Below are 22861 nucleotides of genomic sequence, written 5' to 3'. Positions count from 1 at the left end.
CAGGATGTTTGTTGTTGCTGTTGTTTGATTTGTTTTTGTTTTGGGGTGAATTGGAACCCTAATGACTGTACTACAAATTCTGACAAACAGCACAAATGAAATGTGATCCATCCATTTTCAATAGCACTTGTCTTGATTAGTGCCGTGGGTTGACTGGAGCCTATCCGTGAATTTGTGGTGGGGTGCACACTGGACTGGTTGGCAGCCAATCACCAAATCAGGCACAAATAGACAAACAACCATTTACCCGAATAATCACACCTATGGGCAATAGTTTTTGGAATTTGAGAGTAAGCCGGAGTACCTGAGAAAACCCACGTAAGGACGGGGAGAACATGTAAAAACTCCACACAGTGTTTAGATTTGAAATGAAGAGGCTACTGTGAAGGGCGGATGTGCAAACCGCGCCACCACCGTGCTGCCAATTTGACCAGTTTTAATGATAAACTTGTAAACTCTGAATTTGAACAGTAACAGTTGATATTTATGTGGTTTAGTATTGTGGTCAGAATAGAAATTAGATTTTTTTTCAAAAAACACACCGGTCACTTGGAGAGAGTTCTGTAGTTTTTCTTGAATGAAGCCCACTTTAGTTGACTACCTCTATTTAGTAGAGGTATGTCTTTTAGACACATTGTGACATCACACTCGCAGTTATCCACTAATGGATGAGGGAACTCTTGCCTGGGTCAACTTATTCGTCCTCTTCTTCCCTCCTCGGCCTCCTCCTCCCCCTCCAGCTCCTCCTGCCTCCCCACTGTTCTCCAACCCTCCGGACTTGCCGTCTTCATCAATTGGTCTCCGCATCAACATAAGCCTCGGCAGCACTTTAAGAAACACTGAGCGCACCCAACTGGGCATGGTGTGCGTCACGGGAGTGCGGTAGTGCACGTTCAATACGAAAACCGTAATGACAATGCTGAGTGTGACGAAGATCATGGTGAAGAGCAGGTACTCTCCAATCAGCGGGATGACCAGAGATGTGGAGGGGATGGTCTCGGTGATAACAAGTAGAAATACAGTGAGGGAGAGCAGGACGGAGATACAGAGCGTGACCTTCTCTCCACAGTCAGACGGGAGATAGAAAACCAGCACTGTGAGGAAAGAGATGAGGAGGCAGGGGATGATGAGGTTGATGGTGTAGAAGAGTGGCAGGCGACGGATGTAGAAGGAGTATGTGATGTCCGGGTAGATTTCCTCGCAGCAATTGTACTTGATGTCGTGCTTGTAGCCTGGAGCGTCAATGATCTCCCATTCGCCACTCTCCCAGAAGTCTTTGAGGTTGACCTAAATGATGGAGACAAAGCTGTAGTCGGACAATGAATTACGATATCTGCCTGGCTCAACAGTCCTAATTTGGATCTATGTCAAATAACATAGTACTTTCAGAGACCTCCCATATATGCCTAAACTTTGCTCTTGAAGGTACGTGCATTCTGTACTGAAGATTGAAAAGGAATATGATATCACTTTACGATTAGGGTACCCTTCTTAATGTATAAATAAAAAGTGAATCCTTTATAAACCATTTAGAAATTTGACATCGAAGGTATGGCATATTTGGAATGAACGGACGACCTACACAGTTTATATCTTTATCTATTATGTTAAATCTTTGATCTTGCAGTCAGTATTAATTTTTCAACCACTATATATATATATATATATATATATACTATAATATGTATAAATTTGTTTTGCAGTGGTACCAAATGTGTTTTAAAAGGCCTTTTAGAAGATCTTCAAAATTATTTCCTGCTATGTGGCTACATGGCTCAGGTGGTAGAGTGGTCATCTCCCACCCTGAAGGCTGCGGATTGAACCCTCAACCATGTCGAAGTGTCTTAGAGCAAGATACTGAATGATGCCTCATAAGTAGATGAAGAAGGAGACATTGTTAGAGCCCTTTGAGTACCTTGAAGGTAGAAAAGCGCTGTACAAGTGAAACCCATCTACTTTAGTTAAGTTTTCTGAAAGTCTGTTTAGTTCTTGCACAATCCTGCTGTCTAACAAGCTTTCAGAACAAACTTAACCAACAAGGCGAAGATAATCAAGTTTAACATGGTGTCAGATTTTGTATCAATATGATGGATGGATAATAAGATGTTGCCAAATAAAAAAAAAGATTGCATGTATCTGCAAGATGTTCATCAATGTTATTGCTCTCTTGAGAATGTGACTACAAGTCCTTATTTCCCACCAAATGGTCATGTTTTATATTACCAATGATCTTGGAGTCATTAGCAACTATGCTACCAGTCTAGTCGGCCAAATGTGTAGCTCCCCTTCCCAAAAGTTGCCAAACAAAAGATGGAAAAAGGAGCTTTCAAGACAGGTGGGAGGCAGATTATCTGTTCTTGACAATTTATTCATTTCAGATCTACAGATTTTATCTATTTAAATAAGAAACAAATATCATTGATGTGTCTTGTATTGCCCATTTGATTTCTCATGTGGTTGTAATATTAAAGTTTGCTTATTCCAAAATCTGTTGTTGTTTTTTTTTTCATATGATAAGGTTTAACATAACATATCTGGACAGAAGGGAAAACATGCCCATTCGCTGTCAGTTTCCAATAAATATTGAGTTTGGGCTGCAACTTTGTCCCAGTTTTTAATTTTGGCCCACTGCAAGATTCAAGAAGTTGGTGGAAATCAATCAGATTGACATGGATGTCATCAAAGTCATTTTATCAGAACTGGGAATTGAATGATTTTCTTGCTCAAAAGATATTTGGTATTTTTTGCTAAATAAGCTTCTGCTACTGTCTGAATCCTTGTCTTTCTAGCACAACGTAATTTTCATTTTTCTTTTGAACGGATTGGTCCATAATGGATGTGATTGTCAGAACGTTCATCCAATCAAAGTTTTTTTTTTATGGTTACAAATATTGCGTACATCATGTTAGCTGACGTAGTGTGTGAAGTAGTTTGTCCTTAATGATACCTTAATACCACTTCAGACGCTTGAAAGCAAGTATTTAGATGTCCACATGCTTCAGAGAACAAAGATCAAATTCTAAAAACAGATAAACTCAAATACAGTCCCTAGCACTGACCTTAGATCCAATAAGTACCAGGTCAATCTTGGCTTTGTCATAAGTCCATGAGCCAAACTTCATTGAGCAGTTCTGATAGTCGAAGGGGAAGTAGGTGATGTCCATAGGGCAGGAGGATTTGAAAATTGCGGGAGGAATCCAGGTAATGGTTCCGTCAAACTTCAGCAGTGCCTTGGTTTTATCCTCCACCAGGAAATCCCCAACAGCACTGTATATAAAGTGTATGTGTATGTGGAGCAACACCAGTGTTGACATGGTAATGAAAGTTTGGGGAAACATGTTAAAAGCGTATGTGGATTTGAAAAGGACGCACAGGTTAAAGGATGACAGAAATGTCAAATATTGAAGGAGGAAATGAAAACAAGGAACACAAGAGGGGGAAAGATAAAATAGGTGATGTTATAAAAAAGAAAAAAAGAAAGAAACCAATATGATGAAAAGAGTTCATCCTCACCAATCCGACGAATATTGGAACTCTAATTAGAGTAGACAATAGGCTAGGCATGAAAAATCAATGAACACTTAAATGAGTTTGTGCTTGACGGTGAACATAAGACAATCATTTCTAGCAATTGCTATCTCTGTCAAAGAGGCTCATAAAAAAGATGTAGAAGTGCATTCTTAGTGTCAATTGTAAATAATTAATTTGAATATACAGTCTTCTTCTTTTCCTTTCGGCTTGTCCCTTTACGGGTCGCCACAGCTCGTCATCCTTTTCCATGTAAGCCTATCTCCTGCATGCTCCTCTCAAACACCAATTGCCCTCATGTCTTCCCTCACGACATCCATCAACCTTCTCTTTGGTCTTCCTGTAGCTCTCTTGCCTGGCATCTCCATCCTCATCATCCTTCTACCAATATACTCACTATTTCTCCTCTGGACGTGTCCAAACCATCGAAGTCTAATCTCTCTAACTTTGTCTCCAAAAAATCAAACCTTGGCTGTCCCTCTGATGAGCTCATTTCTAATTTTATCCAACCTGGTCACTCCGAGAGCGAACCTCAACATTTCCGCCACCTCCAGCTCTGCTTCCTGTTGTCTCTTCAGTGCCACTGTCTCTAATCCGTACATCATGGCTGGCCTCACCACTGTTTTATAAACTTTGCCCTTCATCCTAGCAGACTCTTCTGTCACATAACACACCTAACACCTTTCTCCACCCGTTCCAACCTGCTTGGACCCGTTTGTTCACTTCCTGACCACACTCACCATTGCTCTAGACGGTTGACCCTAAGTATTTAAAGTCCTCCATCCTTGTTATCTCTTCTCCCTGTAGCCTCACTCTTCCCCCACCACCGCTCTCATTCATGCACATATATTCTGTCTTACTTTGCTTTCCAGTGCATGCCTCCATCTTTCTAACTGTTCCTCCACATGGTCCCTGCTTTCACTGCAGATCACAATGTCATCTGCAAACATCATGGTCCACGGGGATTCCAGTCTAACCTCATCTGTCAGCCTATCCATCACCACTGCAAACAGGAAGGGGCTCAGGGCTGATCCCTGATGCAGTCCCGTCTCCACCTTAAATTCGTCTGTCACAAATACAGCACACCTCACCATTGTTCTGCTGCCCTCGTACATGTCCTGTATTATTCTAACATACTTCTCTGCCACTCCAGACTTCCGCATGCAGTACCACAGTTCCTCTCTGGGTACTCTGTCATAGGTTTTCTCTAGATCTACAAAGACACAATGTAGCTCTTTCTGACCTTCTCTGGACTTTTCCATCAACATCCTCAAGGCAAATAATGCATCTGTGGTACTCTTTCTAGGCATGAAACCATACCGTTGCTCGCAAATACTCACTTTGTCTTAAGCCGGATGCCCTACCTGACGCAACCCTCTGCATTTATCCGGGCTTGGGACCGGCCTACAGTTTGCACTGGCTTGTGCCCGCCATAGGGCTGCATTAATTTGAATATACAGTCGTAAAGTATATGTTCTTTCTGGAGAAATGTACAGAATGTGGCACCACAGGCTGAATAAACAATGTTGTTGTCCAATGAATCTAGTCATTTAAATCTCACTCAGTGCTTGCATGAGTGGTAACCACGTGACAGATAAGGGGGATGACGGGCTCACTTATTATAGAGAACGATGTCGGGTCTCCAGATCTTGTTTGATGGCACTCTAATGAACTCAATTCCATCAAACTCATCTGGCATCCATCGCAACTTGTAATCATTCCAGATCTGAAAAACAACAAAAGAGGTCAATGACCGATCTGTTTTGTTGTCAAAGTTGCAGGTCGTGATGACACCCTCCTGTACACGGAAATCTTAAATTACATATCAATATTGCACACATTATTTTTCAGAAGAAATATATTTACAGACAGAAACAAAAAACTATGGCGAATATTTTATGCATTCAATGCATGCTTATAGTATAGCCAGTGTGTAACAGTGAAGACAAATAGTGTGTAACAGTGAAGACAAATAACCACTTTTTACCAATCTGTAGACAGTACCAGGTCAATAAGTAGGGGTTGTGTGAGTATCTTATCAACACAAAAAGAGGATTCACTCGCTATTCTGTCAACATACCTACAGGTAACATTTCATGAACCATGGATCCATTAGTCTTGGCCATTTGCATGTCATTAAAGATGAAGTCTTTCATTAGCAAGGCGGATTAATACCCGGTAACGACCTGAGAGCCGTTTAATTAACCACTTCATGCTACACTGTTTTTTCCATTTATCTGGGATTATGTTTAGCTGGAGATTAAATTCCTGGTAGGGTGAGCAGGATATCTTATTGTTTAGAAAACATCACTGATTCCACACTGATACAAACATAGAAGTGCTTCAAATACTGTAAACTGATCTTCTTATGTATCATGCAAAATACATCACTAGCAAGGAGGTTGTGAAAACACATCACAAATTTCACAGGGTAAAATCAACATAGACGTACAGTCCCCTCCAAAAGTATTGAAACGGCAAGGTCAATTCCTTTTGTTTTTGTTGTATACTGAAAACATTTGGTTTTCAGATCAAAAGATGAATATGAGACAAAAGTTCAGAATTCCATCTTTTGTTTCCTGGTAGTTACAGCTAGATGGGTTGTACATCTCAGGAAAGAGCACCTTTTGTTTGAAGCCACCCACTTTTCAAGTGAGCAAAAGTATTAGTAATAGTTGTAAAAGAAAAATGCATCCAAACTAATTGGGAGAAGCTTGATCATGCAACAAGACAATGACCCAAAACACACTGCCAACACAACAAAGGACTTCATCAGGGCGGGAAAGTGGAAGGTCTTAGACTCTCCAAGTCAATCACAGGACCTGAACCCAATAGAGCATGCATTTTACCTCCTGAAGAGGAGACTGAAGGGAGAAACCCCCAGAAACAAACAAGAACTGAAAGAGGCTGGAGTAAAGGCCTGGAAAAGCATTTCAAATGAAGAAGGCAACAGTCTGAAGTCAATTGGTCAAAGGCTTGATTCAGTTATTGCAAGTACAGGTTATGCCACCAAATATAAAATGTTATTCACCTTAAGTTAATTTAATCATGTCTTGTCCAATACCTTTGCTCACTTGAAAAGTGGGTGGCTTCAAACAAAAGATGCTCTGTCCTGAGTTGTTCAACACATATACATATACACTCCGTGTAAATGAAAGCTGGAATTCTGAACTTTTGTCTCATATTCATCTTTTGATCTGAAAGCCAATGTCTTCAGTATACAGCAAAAACAAAGGAATTGACCTTGCTGTTGCAATACTTTTGGAGGGGACTGTAGATTGTGATTATGAAGGATCAGCAAATACTGTTTTTGAAGAATGAACTGAATACTGTACAGAATCCACCAGAGTTGCTACACCGGCATCATCCACTATAATTATCTTCTTAAAAATAGACAGCTGTGACACTACAAACAAAAGAAGCCTTTACAGAAAATTTTAAGTCGAGCGAGCAATCGCAGCACCAGCCTATGTTCTGTTGAATCGTATGAGCATCAAACAGACATGTACTGTACACAGTTTAAATCGTGGCTCCAATGTAATGCTTTGATAAGGCTCATATCAGGAGCACTTTAACATACATATGAGATGAGAGTAAATTGGCATTGGAATGAGTCAGCAGCAGTGTGAAGTCAGGAGGTCAGCGTATGTGTTTAAAGATCTGCTAGGAGGCAATGCGTGACTGTACATGTTAATGCTATCATTGATCGTGCAACCTCGACTGCTGTGTTCAACATTTCCGTGACAAGTGGAGATGACATGACGGCATTTATGGAGAAAGGCTTCTGAAGCATTAATAGTGATGTTTCACATTGATTAAAATGTAGAGCTGATGTTCACATCCTTTTCTGTGAATCCTAGTGAGTAAAATTGGTGTCTTTGTACCACACAAACCTTGACATCCCACCACTATTAATGCTTCAGGCTTTCTCCAAAAATGTATTGTGCAAGTCTACACTAAGAAAATGCTATAATGGTTTTATCCAATTGTGTGCGTGTACTTACATGCCTGAGCCACAAATTTGTTTCCATGATCTGATTGACCTCATCCTGCAGAGAAGCAGAGAAGTATTTGACCTTGTGTGTTACTTAATTCAAAGTGAGTCCAATATTGTATACGGATTTAAAAGGAGAAAGAAAAAGCATGCTGCTTATGAAAGTGTACTATAGGAGGAACTGATCGACAGGAAAGATCTGAGTGTTTCAATAATAAATGGAGGGGTTAAAGGTGTCACTTGGCCTATATGGTCGAGTTTTAGAAAATGGCAAAATATTATTGATTATTTTGTATGTTTGTATTTGTATTTTTGCTTCCACAATAGTGATTTATTTGCAAAATTTGTTTGTATAAATAAACTTATAATCAAATATTGCTTAAGCTTGTTAGGTTGTCTTTTTTTCCACTTCCGATTTCGCTATCCTTGTTCTGCAGAAGAGTCCACTCTGCCAAGTTGACCACAAAAAAAAAAAAAAAAAAAAATGAAAGTGTTTTTTCAAACAGGATTGGCTGCCTCCATGGTGTCCTCAAATGACAGCCATTATTTTTTTTAATGCTTTTTTTGTTGTTTAAATCAACAGAAGGATTTTTCTTTACCTCATTGATCATTCTATGCTGGGCTCTTGTTGCCATCTTTACAGGATGAACACTCCTTGAGAGAGTAACAACAGTCCTGAACGTACTCCATTTATACATATTCTCTTTTACCGCATGGTAAACGTAGGGCAATGCTTCTTGAGAATAGAAAACTCAAAACTGGTGTGTGTTTTATATATTTATTTTGCTAGGCCAGGACCTTTACCCATCTCATCACATTGAATGGACTCTAGGTTGGCTGACTCCGGACTTTGAGTAGCTCCTGGAAAAGTCATTAGAGGGGTATATATGTACTTTTACAGACCCCTTTATTATGAGTCACAAATCACAGCAACAGGAATGTTAAGTGAGATTATTAGTGTACAGAGTTATGGTTACTTGTTTCATTACTGACTGATACAAGTGGCAGTTTAGAGAAGGACAGTTCATATATCAACACAAAAGAGACTATTTATTCCTGTCATCCTGTTTTGGAGACGATTCTCATACAGTCGACATACTCTACGCATCTTTCCAAGTTGGTTGATTCCCCTGAAGCTTCACATCAGTCAAGTCTGAAAAAATTCTCAGCAGGCAATTTTCTCCCCCTTATCAGAGACTTTCCTTTCAGAGCGGAATTGATCACTTCTCCAAGGAATATTCAGCAGCGTTTTAGATGTAATGTACGCGTTTTATGTGAAAAGCCGTAATATCTGAATCTGTCAAATTGCACTAATTAAAAATATACTATTAAAGACAACTGTAGTATGACATTGTTTTCTCTTGCAGCTTATCTTTTACATTTCCAAGGAAATTAACACAGTCTGAGGGAGATATCTCTCAGAATCAAATGTTCTATTTTATGAAGAGGCATCAGGTGTCACTAAACGCTGAGACATACTGTTTGTTTTGACCTGCAATACCATGATAGGAACCCTTTTATATAATTAATAATGTTCAACCAGTGTGTAGGTTTTAGCTTACAACTTTGACCAGCTGTGAGATGGAGACTTCAAACTCCACCGTGACAGGGTCTGAGACGTTCTCCACTGGTCTGATGAACTGGTTGTACCTCCTGAAAAGCTTTCTGAAGAGGCGGTCTTCTGCTTTAGATGCATGGCAGTCTGAGGGTGCAGCGAAAAAAGAGAGAGGCAAGCCGAGAGCAGGTATACTTGAAACTACATTTGATAAAACGACATCTGAATTTAGAATGGATAATTCAGGGGATGCTAATGAGTAACGTAATCACAGGCAGACATCACAAGAACCACCCAAGTGAATGTAATTGCCTCGAGTCCTGTGAAAAGATGTTTTGATTCTAAGTGATGTTGATCCACTACCTGAGTCTCTTCACATTACACATTTTCTTCTCAAATCATCAGAGGTATAACTCAGATTTTTCTACATTGGGTGTCAAATTCTTACACATATGCTATATATGTTCATTTTCCTAAATAATCAATGTGCTTTGCATTAACAATTACATCAGCTTCTATATTAATCTGGACTTTGTTGACCAAAACCACCACGTAGATGTGCCAGCACTTGTCAAAACACGGTATTCCGATTAATACTACATTAGTGGAAAAATAATAAACATATTAATAGATGATATTCGTCAGTCTCAGGGTGGCGCCATTTTAGAATCAGAATCACAGTCGCACTAGCCGCTAATAATGGCAACTGGCAATTATACAATTTTTAAACAATGACAGCGTAATTAATTAGTGATTTTTTTGTGTGTGTGTCTTGAACTAGCGATTGAATGTGGCTTTGGTATGGCGTTGTGTCGATGTTCGTGGCAACATTATGATGGGAGTATAAACTAGGGTCATGCCAGCCTCCTGTCAAAGATAAGCCAACCGCCGCAATGATTGTTCATTCTACGCATTACGAGAACACCCCGCCAACAAGCTATGAGGTCCCCCTTCCAAATAAAAGCCCAACAAGGCATTGATGCCCATGTAATATTTGGTTGACTTTTATTTTGAAGTTGGCCCGGAGTGCCAATTGGTGATTAATATGTTAAAAATATATATATGAAATCAGGAAGGGGGCAAATACTTTCATGGCACTTTAGACAAACAACCATTGACACTCACATACACGCCTGTGTAACTCCACACTGGAAGGCCTGTGCCTAAACCTCAGAAGGCCTGAGTCTAAACCTCAGAACTCTGAGGCAGACATGCTAACCAAGATGCTGGCCAAACTTCAAAACTCACATGTTGATTTGACTTAAATCATACACGCATAATTTATTTCCAAATCAATGTAATTGCTTGGCACGTTGGTGAGGTGGCACCTATAATGTATCTCCTTTAAATCTTGGTTCCATTGTATGGTGACAATATAAAACGTCAGGGAGAAATTACATTCAAGCTCCATCTACACCACATTGACCTTTTACCCTGAACTGAATCACACGACTGCTGTGAGTCTCACAGCCTCCATATATTTAAATTTAGCTCTGAATTAATTTGAAGGCCACCAGCTGGTCTACTGAGCCGGGACCCCCAGCAGTGTTATACCAACTTTAACAAAAAAATCTCATCAATTCACACTTGCACCATTGCTGCAGGAATAGTCAGCCAATCCCTTAAAGGCCCCATATTTTGGCTATTTAGACCTGCATAGACCTGCACTCACTAACATGGACTTAGTATAAACATTTAAATTTCATTTATTTAAAAAAAATAAACATCTTGGTTTTGTCATACGAGTGTCCAGAAAAGACTTCTCCGAAAGCTACTTCTGTTTGACCCAGTTTTTGTCCATATTTGGCTAAGGCCGCCCTCTTTCCTCTGAGGAAATGTGGAATGTGTGGGCGATTGTAATTCATATTTCACACTAAGACAATATTACATCCCAAATACTAGAAAAAAATGATTTGGTCAAATATGGGACCTTTGACAAATTTATTTTGTTTTTGTAAAACAACTGTGACAATATGGCTTCTTCTCATAGTCTGACAATTTGGCAGCTGTGAGGGTCCATCATGGTTATCTCCATTTTTTATTTTAATTTACCTTTATAAATGCACCAGTCTTTGTCTATATACCTCTTAGTCTATATATCTATTCGCAGTTTTGCCCGTGTAAGGAGAGAGACAATTTGTGAACAATTGCAGTTTGACCTTTTAAGATGTGTCAAAACTGTAGTTAATTAAAAATTGGGAGAGTTCTAGATCATTAGCACCAGCAGTGATCTGAACTATGACGTTTGAAATATTACAAATAAATATTGGTACAAAGAATTAAAGAATTCCAGGAAGATCTTCAGTTTTCCTTCATCTGTGTAATATCATAGGCTAAAATAATAATTACCACAACAATATTACTACTAATAACAATAATAATAATAATGATAGTAGTAATAATAATGAAAACATAATGGTATGTGCAACAGAAAACATTATTTTACTGCTGTTAAAAATAACAATCCCAAGGACCTACATCTTTAGAAGTTTTGATTCCAGTTCTTTAGATAATGAAACAAAATGTCAAACAAACAACATAAACCCGATATCAAATGAATCAATGAATATAAACGAAACAAGTAGAAAGTTTCCATGCAAAAAACGTAGAAGGTTTCCCTGCACAGTTTGTTGTCTTTAAACAAGTGAGTCATAAAAGCGACCATATCTGTTGTTGGTGCAATCTCCCTACTCTTCCTCCTACAATCCCTATGCTCAGTGAAACACTAAAAAAAATCCTCACTGTCTATCCCTCCCTATTAATATCTAGATCAATATCCTGTATACATCAGCAAGGTGGCACCAAAGTGTGCGGAATGAGAGGAGGTGAAGTGAGCAAGCAAAAAATAAGGAAAAAAAAGTAAGACTTGAAAAGATATGATATGGTGTGATGTAGAGGTCTACTGTTTAAGAAAAAATATCATGGATTGCCTCAAAAACACTCACACAATTCAACTGAAATTTTCTCCAGAAACTCCTTTAACAAATACTTTGACAGTTTATATTTGACGAAAGCCAAGTTTGAAAGTTTTAATATGTACTGTACATCTTTTACAAAACTCAGCTTTATGTCTATTAGTGTTTGTATCTTTAAGTGTTCATTTGGGACTCATGTTCTGGAAATATTTCCTTTGTGTGCTTTTGCTCCTTGTAAAATTCTCCTCAGCTCCACCTGTTCTGTCCCACCACTCAGCTTTTTCCTGATGGGGGGATTGGAGGGGTTGTCTTCGTAATTAAGCTGCTTGGAGTCAGTTAATGAATGTCGACATATTGGAAATGGAAACTCGTAAAGTGACGTCAGCATAAGTACATTGCTTAACAAATTTATTAGACGGCCACCACCTAGTTCATCTCAGAGATCATCAAGCTTGATGAAGTGCTTTAATGCGGACACTTTCATATACAGTGAGCTCTTGACGTTTTAACATTTTGAACAGGAACGAAGAATTTAAAACTAATTTCAACTTTTACTGGCTAAAATTGAGGGGACTGCAGTTTGAGCTCTTGATTGACTGAGCTCTCAGGGACTTACATGGTGGATAAAACGGAGAAATGTGAGCAAGGGAGCATTAACGACGATGATCCACCAGATTCGGAGAAGCAAGATATTTCCCATTTATGTGTCTACAAGAGCATTTCATTCGTGTGTCAAAGAGGCAATTCAGTTGTAAGGGAAGCCCTTCCGTTTCTTCAAACCAAAACGCGCCTTTTCACAGTATTTCTGCCCAACAGCCAGAAAATAGCTTAATGAAAGCAGCAGCTTTACTTCACATTATAGTGCTGTCAGCGGAGACCTAGTTGCTCTTTTCTGTCACCTGTAGTTCCCGTCATGAGAACTTGTACACCAAAGGGATGCTCTGTGTGTGTGTGTGTGTGTGTGTGTGTATATATATATATATATATATATATACACTCACTGGCCACTTTAGTAAGTATTTATCTATCGCATTTAATTTAATGAATCGAAATAAATGAAGAATTTATCCTGATCCTATCATTTATCCTCCTACAAATAAATGAAATTTTTTTCCTCTTCAATTAAATGAGACAGCACAGATTTACCTACATAAGTCTGCTGACGGAAGCTACAGTATAGGTGACTGTGCTGCTGAATAATATCAATGGATTCACAGGCAGATGTGAATTTGACCAAATATTTAGTGAAATATCAATCCATCCATTTTCTGTAGCGCTTATCCTCACTAGGGTCGCAGGCGTGCTGGAGCCTATCGCAGCTATCTCCGGGCGAGACGCGGGGTACACCCTGAACTGGTCACCAGCCAATCGCAGGGCACATATAAACAAACAACAATTCGCAATCACATTTACACCTATGGGAAATTACCTGTCCGCTCCCCAGCCAGCGCTGTCCACGTAACAAACACGTGTGCTCTCACAAGTGGGTCTTCTACATGGAGGCAACGAATCAGAGGAAAGAGGGCCGTCTTAGCCAAATATGGACAAAGCGGATAGAAAAACTAGGTCAAACTGTTATGGGTGTGTGTTCCGGTTGTTGTTTTCCCCCTGTCTCGTACACACCTGCTCCTGAGAGCATCTTCACCAGCTGTGCCTCGTTCACCCTAATTACCCCATGCATTTAACCTCGTGTCTCATTCTTTCTAGTCGCCAGTTTGTTGTACCTTGTCGTCGCGTTCCAGCATTTCTTGTTTCGACGTCACAGACTCACAGTAAGACTAGACCCTGTTCCGATTATCAACCTCGCCTTTTTGCCTCAGTATTTTTGGATACTGTTGCCTTTTTTTGGATTGCCTGCCTGTGCACTGACCTCTGCCCGTATATAAACCTCTCTTTTTTGAAACTGTCCATTTGTTTTGGAGTCGTGCATTTTTGGGTCCTATCCTCTGTTCCGTTCATGACACAAACAGAAGTAGCTGTCGGAGGGGGCTTTTCTGGACAATCGCATGACAAAACCAGTTTTTTTTTTTTTTTTTTATTATATAGGAAATTGACAATTTTATACGAAGTCCATGTTAGACAGTCACTTTATGGAGGTCGAAATAGCCAAAACATGGGACCTTTCAAAATAAAATAAAAAAACTCCTGGGCAGAATGGGGTGCATTTTCACAGTCCAGCGCCCCAAATTCAGCAAAGTTTTCACGTGTCCTTTTCTAGTTTATACTTCCTGATTGTTTCCACCACTTTTAAACAGTCAGACTCCCAATGACTGACTCACAGCTCAAGCATGTTACTGACCACAGTCTGTCGCAATATTATGGCATCTGATAAAAGAGCTTCATCAAAACTTCACAATGCTCAGTTTGGGTTGACACTAATATTGGTATTAATTTGAGGGTTATTAACTTATTTTATTATGTTATTGGTAGGTTTTTTTTTTATACAGCACTTCTATTGGAGCTCATTCTGTCAGGGGTTCCCAATAAAATGTGCAGTGAATGTCATTGGTGAATGACTGTGACTTCTATAATAATATATAGAAATCTATAAATACATCTTTTATGATGCAAAAACTGAAAACAACCACTTTTCTCCCCTGGCTGAATAATAGGGCTACATTTTCTCAGCCCTCTCCTTGATGTTATCTGGTTCAGCTCATAATGCCAGCAGGGCTCACGTTGGAATTAGTTGAAAGCATCTGTGTTGACTTGCTGCTTATTGAACAAACACACATGGCATACAATCTGACATTTTTGGTCTCTTGCAAAACACAATTACAATAAAGCAGCTTATGTTAAAATACTACAGAGGGGAGAATAGAAGATGTCCTGAAGTGCTCATTTTATGTCCTGAAATGTACAAAATGAATTATTCAACATAATGTGCCGAAGCTGTCAAACCTTGCAGCATCTCATGAGGGATATTTAAGTCAGTCAAGCATTCAGGATTGGAGCTCAACTTGGATCGCAAGAAGAAAAATTGTTCCGGATGGGTGTCATTCAGGAGGAGGAGGAGGAGGGAAGAGGAGGAAAAGCAAGCCAGGGAGGAGAGACACGCACTTATGAAGGAGATGAGTCCTTACTGTGTGAAAGCCTTTTAGGCTTCATTCTCTCTTGAGTGTACAGAGGCTTTTAAATGAGAGACAGAAAGTTGACTTCTTATAAATGCAATGGATGTGTCAACTCTCAATGTCTTTAAGATAAATGCAGTGTGAGTAATAAAAACTTTCCTGTTGGGAAAGGAGAACACTATGTATTTAAAATGGTTAAAGAAAGATTCTATGACATTCACAGATGACATAACACGTCACCCATCTATTACAGAAAGGAAAATCATTTTTTTTATGCTTTCACAATGAGCAGGTGAAAAAGAAATTGCACAAATTTCCCTTGAGAAACACTCGTGCCAAAAGTGGGTTCTTTCGACTATGTAACATAATAATTCAACCTTTACAATTACATTTTTCTTCCACTATTCTGCACATTATTTGCTCATTTAGTGCAAAAAGTGTAAATGAGAGCAGTGTAAAGGTCATATTGTTTTCTCTGGGGGTTAGGAGGGTTTTTTTGACCATGAAACCATCACAGAACTCCATTCAGTGATTTATTTTGGGGGAGGATAGGATAGTATTTGGTTAAGCATAGCGTTAATAAAACACGCCTTTAATGAGAGCTGTTTATGAGATATTTTCGACACATTTGTCGATGAGTCACTTGGTGCTTAGCCATGCCCCTTCTGTTCTGTGTTCTGCTCTATAAATGTTCTGGTGATATAATCCTTGTTAGCGCACAGCTACACACGCACACACACACGTACACACACACAAACACACACAAAAAAAACACATACCATTGTTGTATTGCACTGTTCACTGACTGGCTTGTCAGTCATGCATTCAAATACTGCACATAAACAGGGTCTCATCTGCATGTATTAAAACGAACATGGACTTGAAATGACACATTTGAAGAGGCACTTTTAAGAACTTTTGTACGGTATTTATATTACATTTGAATCACATATATTGTCATAGAAGTTTTCATTTCACTAGAATGTTCCTCCTGAAAAATCAGTCCTGATGATGAGCTAATGGAATAATAACATTTACATGTACAATGGGGCAAAAAAGTATTTAGTCAGCCACCAATTCTGCAAGTTCTCCCACTTGAAAAGATGAGAGAGGCCTGTAATTTTCATCATAGGTATGCGTCACCTATGAGAGACAAAATGAGAAAAGAAAAGAAAAAAAATCACATTGTCTGATTTACTAAAGAATTTATAAGCAAATTATGGTGGAAAATAAGTGTTTGGTCACCTACAAACAAGCAAGATTTCTGGCTCTCACAGACTTGTAACTTCTTCTTTAAGAGGCTCCTCCGTCCTCCACTCGTTACCTGTATTAATGGCACCTGTTTGAACTTGTTATCAGTATAAAGGACACCTGTCCACAACCCCAACCAGTCACACTCCAAACTCCACTATGGCCAAGACCAAAGAGCTGTCAAAGGACACCAGTAACAACGTTGTAGACCTGCACTGATCTGGAGGCGCCATGCAAGCGCTCACCCCGTGGGGTCAAAATGATCACATAAACTGTGAGCAAAAATTCCAGAACCACATGGGGGGACCTAGTGAATGACCTGCAGAGAGCTGGGACCAAAGTAACAAAGGCTATCATCAGTAACACACTACGTCGCCAGAGACTCAAATCCTACAGTGCCAGACGTGTACCCCTGCTTAATCCAGTACATATCCAGGCCTGTCTGAAGTTTGCTAGAGAGCATTTGGATGATCCAGAAGAGGATTGGGAGATTGTCATATGGTCAGAGGAAACCAAAATAGAACTTTTTGGTAAAAACTCAACTTGTCGTTGTTGGAGGAGAAAGAATGCTGAGTTGCAGCCAAAGAACACCACATCTACTGTGAAACACGGGGATGGAAACATCATGCTTTGGGCCGTTTTTCTGCAAAGGGACCAGGACGACTGATCTGTGGACAAAGGTGGGTAGTAATGCGTTACATTTACTCCATTAAATTTACTCAAGTAGCATTTTGGGTAAATTGTTCTTGTAAGAGTACTTTTAATACTGTATACCTTTTACTTTTACTGGAGTATTTATGTGAAGAAAACAATTGCACTTTTACTCCATTACAATAAAAAACGGCGCTCGCTACTTTTATTTATCAATTATTGTTTTTTTTATCAACTATTTTGTGTGTCACATATCTGTTTCGATGACAACTTCGATTTCCACATTGGCCGCTGTTTGCGCCAATCCAATTAAAGCACTAGGAATGTTTAAGTCTAGTTCACCAATCAAACAACACAAGGAAGTCACATGACCTCACACATCTTCTATTGGGCTTCCCGGGCATAGGTAAAACACAGGATAAGTGTAGGATGAGTAGTTTTTTCACTGTGTACTTTTTACTCTGACTCGAGTAATTCTTTTGGAGGAATACTTTTTACTTGAGTCACATTTTTGTCATGTAACAGTACTCTTATTTGAGTACAAAATTTGGCTACTCTAACCACCTCTGTCCATGTAAAGGGAAGAATGAATGGGGCCATGTATCGTGAGATTTTGAATGAAAACCTTCCATCTGCAAGGGCATTGAAGATGAAACGTGGCTGAGTCTTTCAGCATGACAATGATCCCAAACACACTACCCAGGCAACAAAGGAGTGGCTCCGTAAGAAGCATTTAAAGGTCCTGGAGTGGCCTAGCCAGTCTCTAGATCTCAACCCCATAAAAAACCTCTGGAGGGAGTTGAAAGTCTGTGTTGCCCAGCGACAGCCCCAAAACAACATTGCTCTCAAGGAGATCTGCATGGAGGAATGGGCCAAAATACCAGCAACAGATCGACAGACGGATCGGTGCAGCGTCTGCAGTGTTGCGGACTTTGTATCGGTCCGTTGTGGTAAAGAAGGAGCTAAGCCGAAAGGCGAAGCTCTCAATTTATCGGTCGATCTTTGTTCCTACCCTTACCTATGGTCATGAGATGTGGGTCGTGACCGAAAGAACGAGATCCCGGATACAAGCGGCCGAAATGAGTTTCCTCCGCAGGGTGTCCGGGCTCTCCCTTAGAGATAGGGTGAGAAGCTCGGTCATCCGGGAGGATCTCAGAGTAGAGCCGCTGGTCCTCCGCATTAAGAAGAGCCAGATGAGGTGGCTGGGGCATCTGATTCGGATGCCTCACGGACGCCTCCCTGGTGAGGTGTTCCGGGCATGTCCCACCGGGAGGAGAACCCGGGGACGACCCAGGACACGCTGGAGAGACTACGTCCTTCGGCTGGCCTGGGAACGCCTCGGGATCCCCCCGGAAGAGCTGGATGAAGTGGCTGGGGAGAGGGAAGTCTGGGCGTCCCTGCTAAAGCTACTGCCCCCGCGACCCGAGCCGGATAAGCGGTAGAAAATGGATGGATGGAGTTCAGAATTCAACCCAAAAAGGTCAAACCATTGTTATGAGGCCAAAAATATGGATATCATTTGACTATGGGAAGAATTAACAATCAATTACCTTTAAAAATATATATATTAATCTTTTTTAATTGAATTGAGAGAATTTCTCTCTGTATGTTCTGAATGCTTGTTTTGATCGCAGTGTTGCCAGACGGAGTTGTGCCTTTGCATGGATGTAGCTCAACTTTTTATCACTGATAGCCTGATATCAAGTTGTCGTTCTTCAGACCGCAAGCAAGCTGAGAGGAAATCTACAGCATCTCTGCTGGTTGCAGCAATGAAGTATGCTCATACTCATACTCATGCTTAATTCTAATTGATGTAGAATGTCCATTTGGGGGGAAAAAAATTATTTCAAGACACAAGTAGTCACCAATTCATTGTTTGAAATCGATCAGACTTAATGGTCAATTTCAGTTTTGTTCGACCCATAAACATTAAAATCAAAAGTATTACACAATTTTCAAAACCTTACACTCCAGGAGCAAAACATCAGCCCACATTTCCAACTTTTATAAGCACAATGTCAGCCTCGCATGTTTTGCAAAACACTACACACAGTGATTTGTAATACACTAAACACACTTGCATCCACTTGACACAGAAGTATATCATGATGTCACTTCCTTGGAATTCCAAAGCACTGACTGTCAAATGAGCACACCAATGAGCCAAATGGTTAAACACACCCATCAGGTGCCCGAACACAATTGCCTAATTGTAGACGCACCAATTAGGTTTAAGCACTATAAAATGCAGCAGGTGAGTTCAATTTGTCTACAACCAAAATGGAAGAGATAATATCTAATATTTTTTAATATTGTTTTCTGCACAATGTTTTCAGTTTCAGGTGGGGGACCAGACAAAGCACGGCTAAAAGATCCCTATGATGAACAATATGTATGGTTTTAGTTTTCCCTTGCCCGGACACGGGTCATTGTGCCCCCCCCCCCCCCCGCCCCCCCCTAACCCCACACCCCACACACTGGAGCCAGGGCTGGAGGTGGGGCTCGAAGGCAAGCACCTGGTGGCCGGGCCTGGCCGGGCACAACCCAAAAGGATAACGTGGGTCTCCCTTCCCATGGGCTCACCACCTGTGGGAGGAGCCATAGGGGTCGGGGTCAGTGTGAGGTGGGTGGCGGGCGCTGGCGAAAGGCAGGGACCTTGGCGATCCATTCCCGGCGACGGAAGCTGCTCGAGGGACGTGGAATGTCACCTCTCTGGCAGGGAAGGAGCCCGAACTGGTGTGTGAGGTCGAGAAGTTCATCAAGGCACAATTTTATCCAACTGTAGTATATCAGTGAGAACACTAGGGGGCCCTACAATAATACTGTATTACGTCAAAAAGAAGCAAAGAAGGAAATGACATTAAGAAGATTGTAGCTTTATGTTGAATAGATGCTAGCTGTGTGAATGCAGCCCTATGGGGGGCACAAGCCAGTGCAAACTGTAGGCCGGTTCCAAGCCCAGATAAATGCAGAGGGTTGCGTCAGGAAGGGCATCCGGCTTAAAACTTTGCCAAAGAAATATGAGCGTTCATCTAAAGAATTCCATACCGGATCGGTCGTGGCCCGGGTTAACAACGTCCGCCACCGGCGCCGTCAACCTGCAGGGCGCCAGTGGAAATTCAGCTACTGTGGGTCGAAGAAGAAGAAGAGGTGGAAAGTGGGTTCTTCGGCAGAAAGAGAAGAGGAAAGCACAGAGCCAAGAACTGAATATGGGGACTTTGAATGTTGGGACTATGACGGGAAAATCTCGGGAGTTGGTTGACATGATGATCAAGAGAAAGGTTGATATATTGTGTGTACAGGAGAGCAGGTGTAAAGGCAGTAAGGCTAGAAGTTTAGGGGAAGGGTTTAAATTATTTTACCATGGTGTAGATGGAAAGAGAAATGGAGTCGGGGTTATTTTAAAAGAAGAGCTAAGAATGTATTGGAGGTGAAAAGAGTATCAGATCGAGTGATGAGGCTGAAACTTGAAATTGAGGGTGTTATGTATAATGTGGTTGGCACGGTGTCCAACTGGTGAGAGCGTCAGCCTCACAGTTCTGAGGTGCGGGGTTCAATCCCCGGCCCCACCTGTGTGGAGTTTGCATGTTCTCCCCGTGCCTGCGTGGGTTTTCTCCGGGCACTGCGGTTTCCTCCCACATCCCAAAAACATGCATGGTAGATTAATTGAAGTCTCTAAATTGCCCGGAGGTGTGAATGTGAGTGTGAATTGTTGTTTGTTTATATGTGCCCTGCGATTGGCTGGCAACCAGTTCAGGGTGTACCCCGCCTCCTGCCCAATGATAGCTGGGATAGGCTCCAGCACGCCCGCGACCCTAGTGAGGAGAAGCGGTTCAGAAAATGAATGGATGGATGTATATTGTGATTAGTGGCTATGCCCCACAGGTAGGATGTGCTTAGACGTGAAAGCGAAATTCCGGAAGGAGCTAGACAATGTAGTTCTGAGCATCCCAGACAGAGAGAGAGTCGTGATTGGTGCAGATTGTAATGGACATGACAAATAGGGGTGATGAAGAAGTGATGGGTAAGTACGGCCTCCAGGAAATGAACTTTGAGGGACAGAAGGTGGTAGACTTTGCAAAAAGGATGCAAATGGCTGAAGTGTAGCTTTTTCCAGAAAAGGGAGGAACATAGGGTGACCTACAAGAGCGGAGGTAGAAGCACAAAGGTGGATTGCATCTTGTGCATCCGATGTAATCTGAAGTTACCAACTGTAAAGTAGTGGTAGGGGAGAGTGTGGCAAGACAGCATAGGATGGTGGTGTGTAAGATGACTCTGGTGGTGGAGAGGAAGATTAGGAAGACAAAGGCAGAGCAGAGAACCATGTGGTGGAGGCTGAGACAGGACGAGTGTTGTGCAGCTTTTCGGGAAGAGGTGAGACGGGCTCTCGGTGGACAGGAGGAGCTTCCAGAAGACTGGACCACTGCAGTCAAGGTTATCAGAGAGGCAGGCAGGAGAGTACTTGGTGTATCTTCCGGTAGGAAAGGAGAGAAGGAGACTTGGTGGTGGAACCTCACAGTACAGGAAATCATACAAGGAAAAAGGTTAGCTAAGAAGACGTGGGACACTGAGAGGACCGAGGAGAGGCGAAAGTAATACATTGAGATGTGACATAGGGCAAAGGTAGAGGTCGCAAAGGGCAAAAAAGAGGCATATAATGACATGTATGCCAGGTTGGACACTAAAGAAGGAGAAAAGGATCTCTACAGGTTGGCCAGACAGAGGGATCGAGATGGGAAAGATGTGCAGCAGGTTAGTGTGATAAAGGATAGAGATGGAAATATGTTGACTGGTGCCAGTAATGTGCTAGAAGAATACTTCGAGGAGTTGATGAATGAGGCAAATGAGAGAGAAGGGAGAGTAGACGAGGCAAGTGTGGTGGACCAGGAAGTGGCAGTGATTAGTAAGGGGAAGTTAGAAAGGCATTAAAGCGGATGAAAAATGGAGAGGCAGTGGTCTTGATGACATTCCTGTGGAGGTATGGAAGCATCTAGGAGAGGTGGCTGTGAGGTGAGGCCAGCCATGACTTACGGATTAGAGACAGTGGCACTGAAGAGACAACAGGAAGTAGAGCTGGAGGTGACGGAAATGAAGATGTTGAGGTTTGCTCTCAGAGTGACCAGGTTGGATAAAATTAGAAATGAGCTCATCAGAGGGACAACCAAAGGTCGATGTTTTGGAGACAAAGTTAGAGAGAGCAGACTTCGATGGTTTGGACACATCCAGAGGAGAAATAATGATTATATTGCTAGAAGGATGATGAGGATGGAGCTGCCAGTCAAGAGAGCTAGAGGAAGACCAAAGAGGAGGTTGATGGATGTCGTGAGGGAAGACATGAGGGCAGTTGGTGTTCGAGAGGAGGATGCAGGAGATAGGCTTACATGGAAAAGGAAGACTCGCTGTGGCGACGCCTAAAGGGATAAGCCGCAAGGTAAAGAAGATGGTAGCTGTGTGCTGATCAGTAAATAAAGTGAATATAAAAATAAATACAAGTGATTCTTGAGAACGCAGTAACTAAACAAGACAAATGAATGAATAGGAAGCCCAGACAGCACGCGTGCTGCAAATGCTAACGAAAACAAGCATACATGACGTCATGTCGCGCGACTCTCACAATGAAATGTGGATGTTTTTGTTGCTGCTGTAATTAAATTCCTTATTGTTACGTTGTCACTGTTGTTTCTGTGTATGTTAACAGTGGTTCTTGGAATGTATACCCCTTTTAACTGTCATATATGAATTGTCATTGATTTTTTTTTTAAATCTAAAATTATTATTTTTTTCATGACAACTATTGAATATCTATGGTGACTATGGTGTGATGATGAAAGAGAACAAAACAAATGCACACCTTCCATCCCGCTGCCTCTACATGGAATAAACAATTACGTGCAAA

General features: G+C 41.1%; 1 protein-coding gene across 1 annotated transcript in view; it reads right to left on the bottom strand.

Annotated features, from left to right (window-relative positions):
• The window catches only part of chrna6 (cholinergic receptor, nicotinic, alpha 6), a 29930-nt gene that overhangs the window by 5702 nt on the left and 1367 nt on the right, over window positions 1–22861 (bottom strand). The window contains exons 2-6 of the mRNA XM_061679968.1: window positions 9085–9224; window positions 7533–7577; window positions 5145–5254; window positions 3060–3267; window positions 685–1287 (exon numbers count right to left, since the gene is read on the bottom strand). Of these exons, the coding sequence (XP_061535952.1) occupies window positions 685–1287; window positions 3060–3267; window positions 5145–5254; window positions 7533–7577; window positions 9085–9224 (1106 nt within the window). The remainder of the gene's footprint in view (window positions 1–684; window positions 1288–3059; window positions 3268–5144; window positions 5255–7532; window positions 7578–9084; window positions 9225–22861) is intronic.

This window comes from Phycodurus eques, chromosome 6, assembly GCF_024500275.1.
Source record: "Phycodurus eques isolate BA_2022a chromosome 6, UOR_Pequ_1.1, whole genome shotgun sequence".
In the NCBI taxonomy this organism is placed as follows: Eukaryota; Metazoa; Chordata; class Actinopteri; order Syngnathiformes; family Syngnathidae; genus Phycodurus; species Phycodurus eques.
This window is presented reverse-complemented; position numbering and strand designations above follow the sequence as displayed.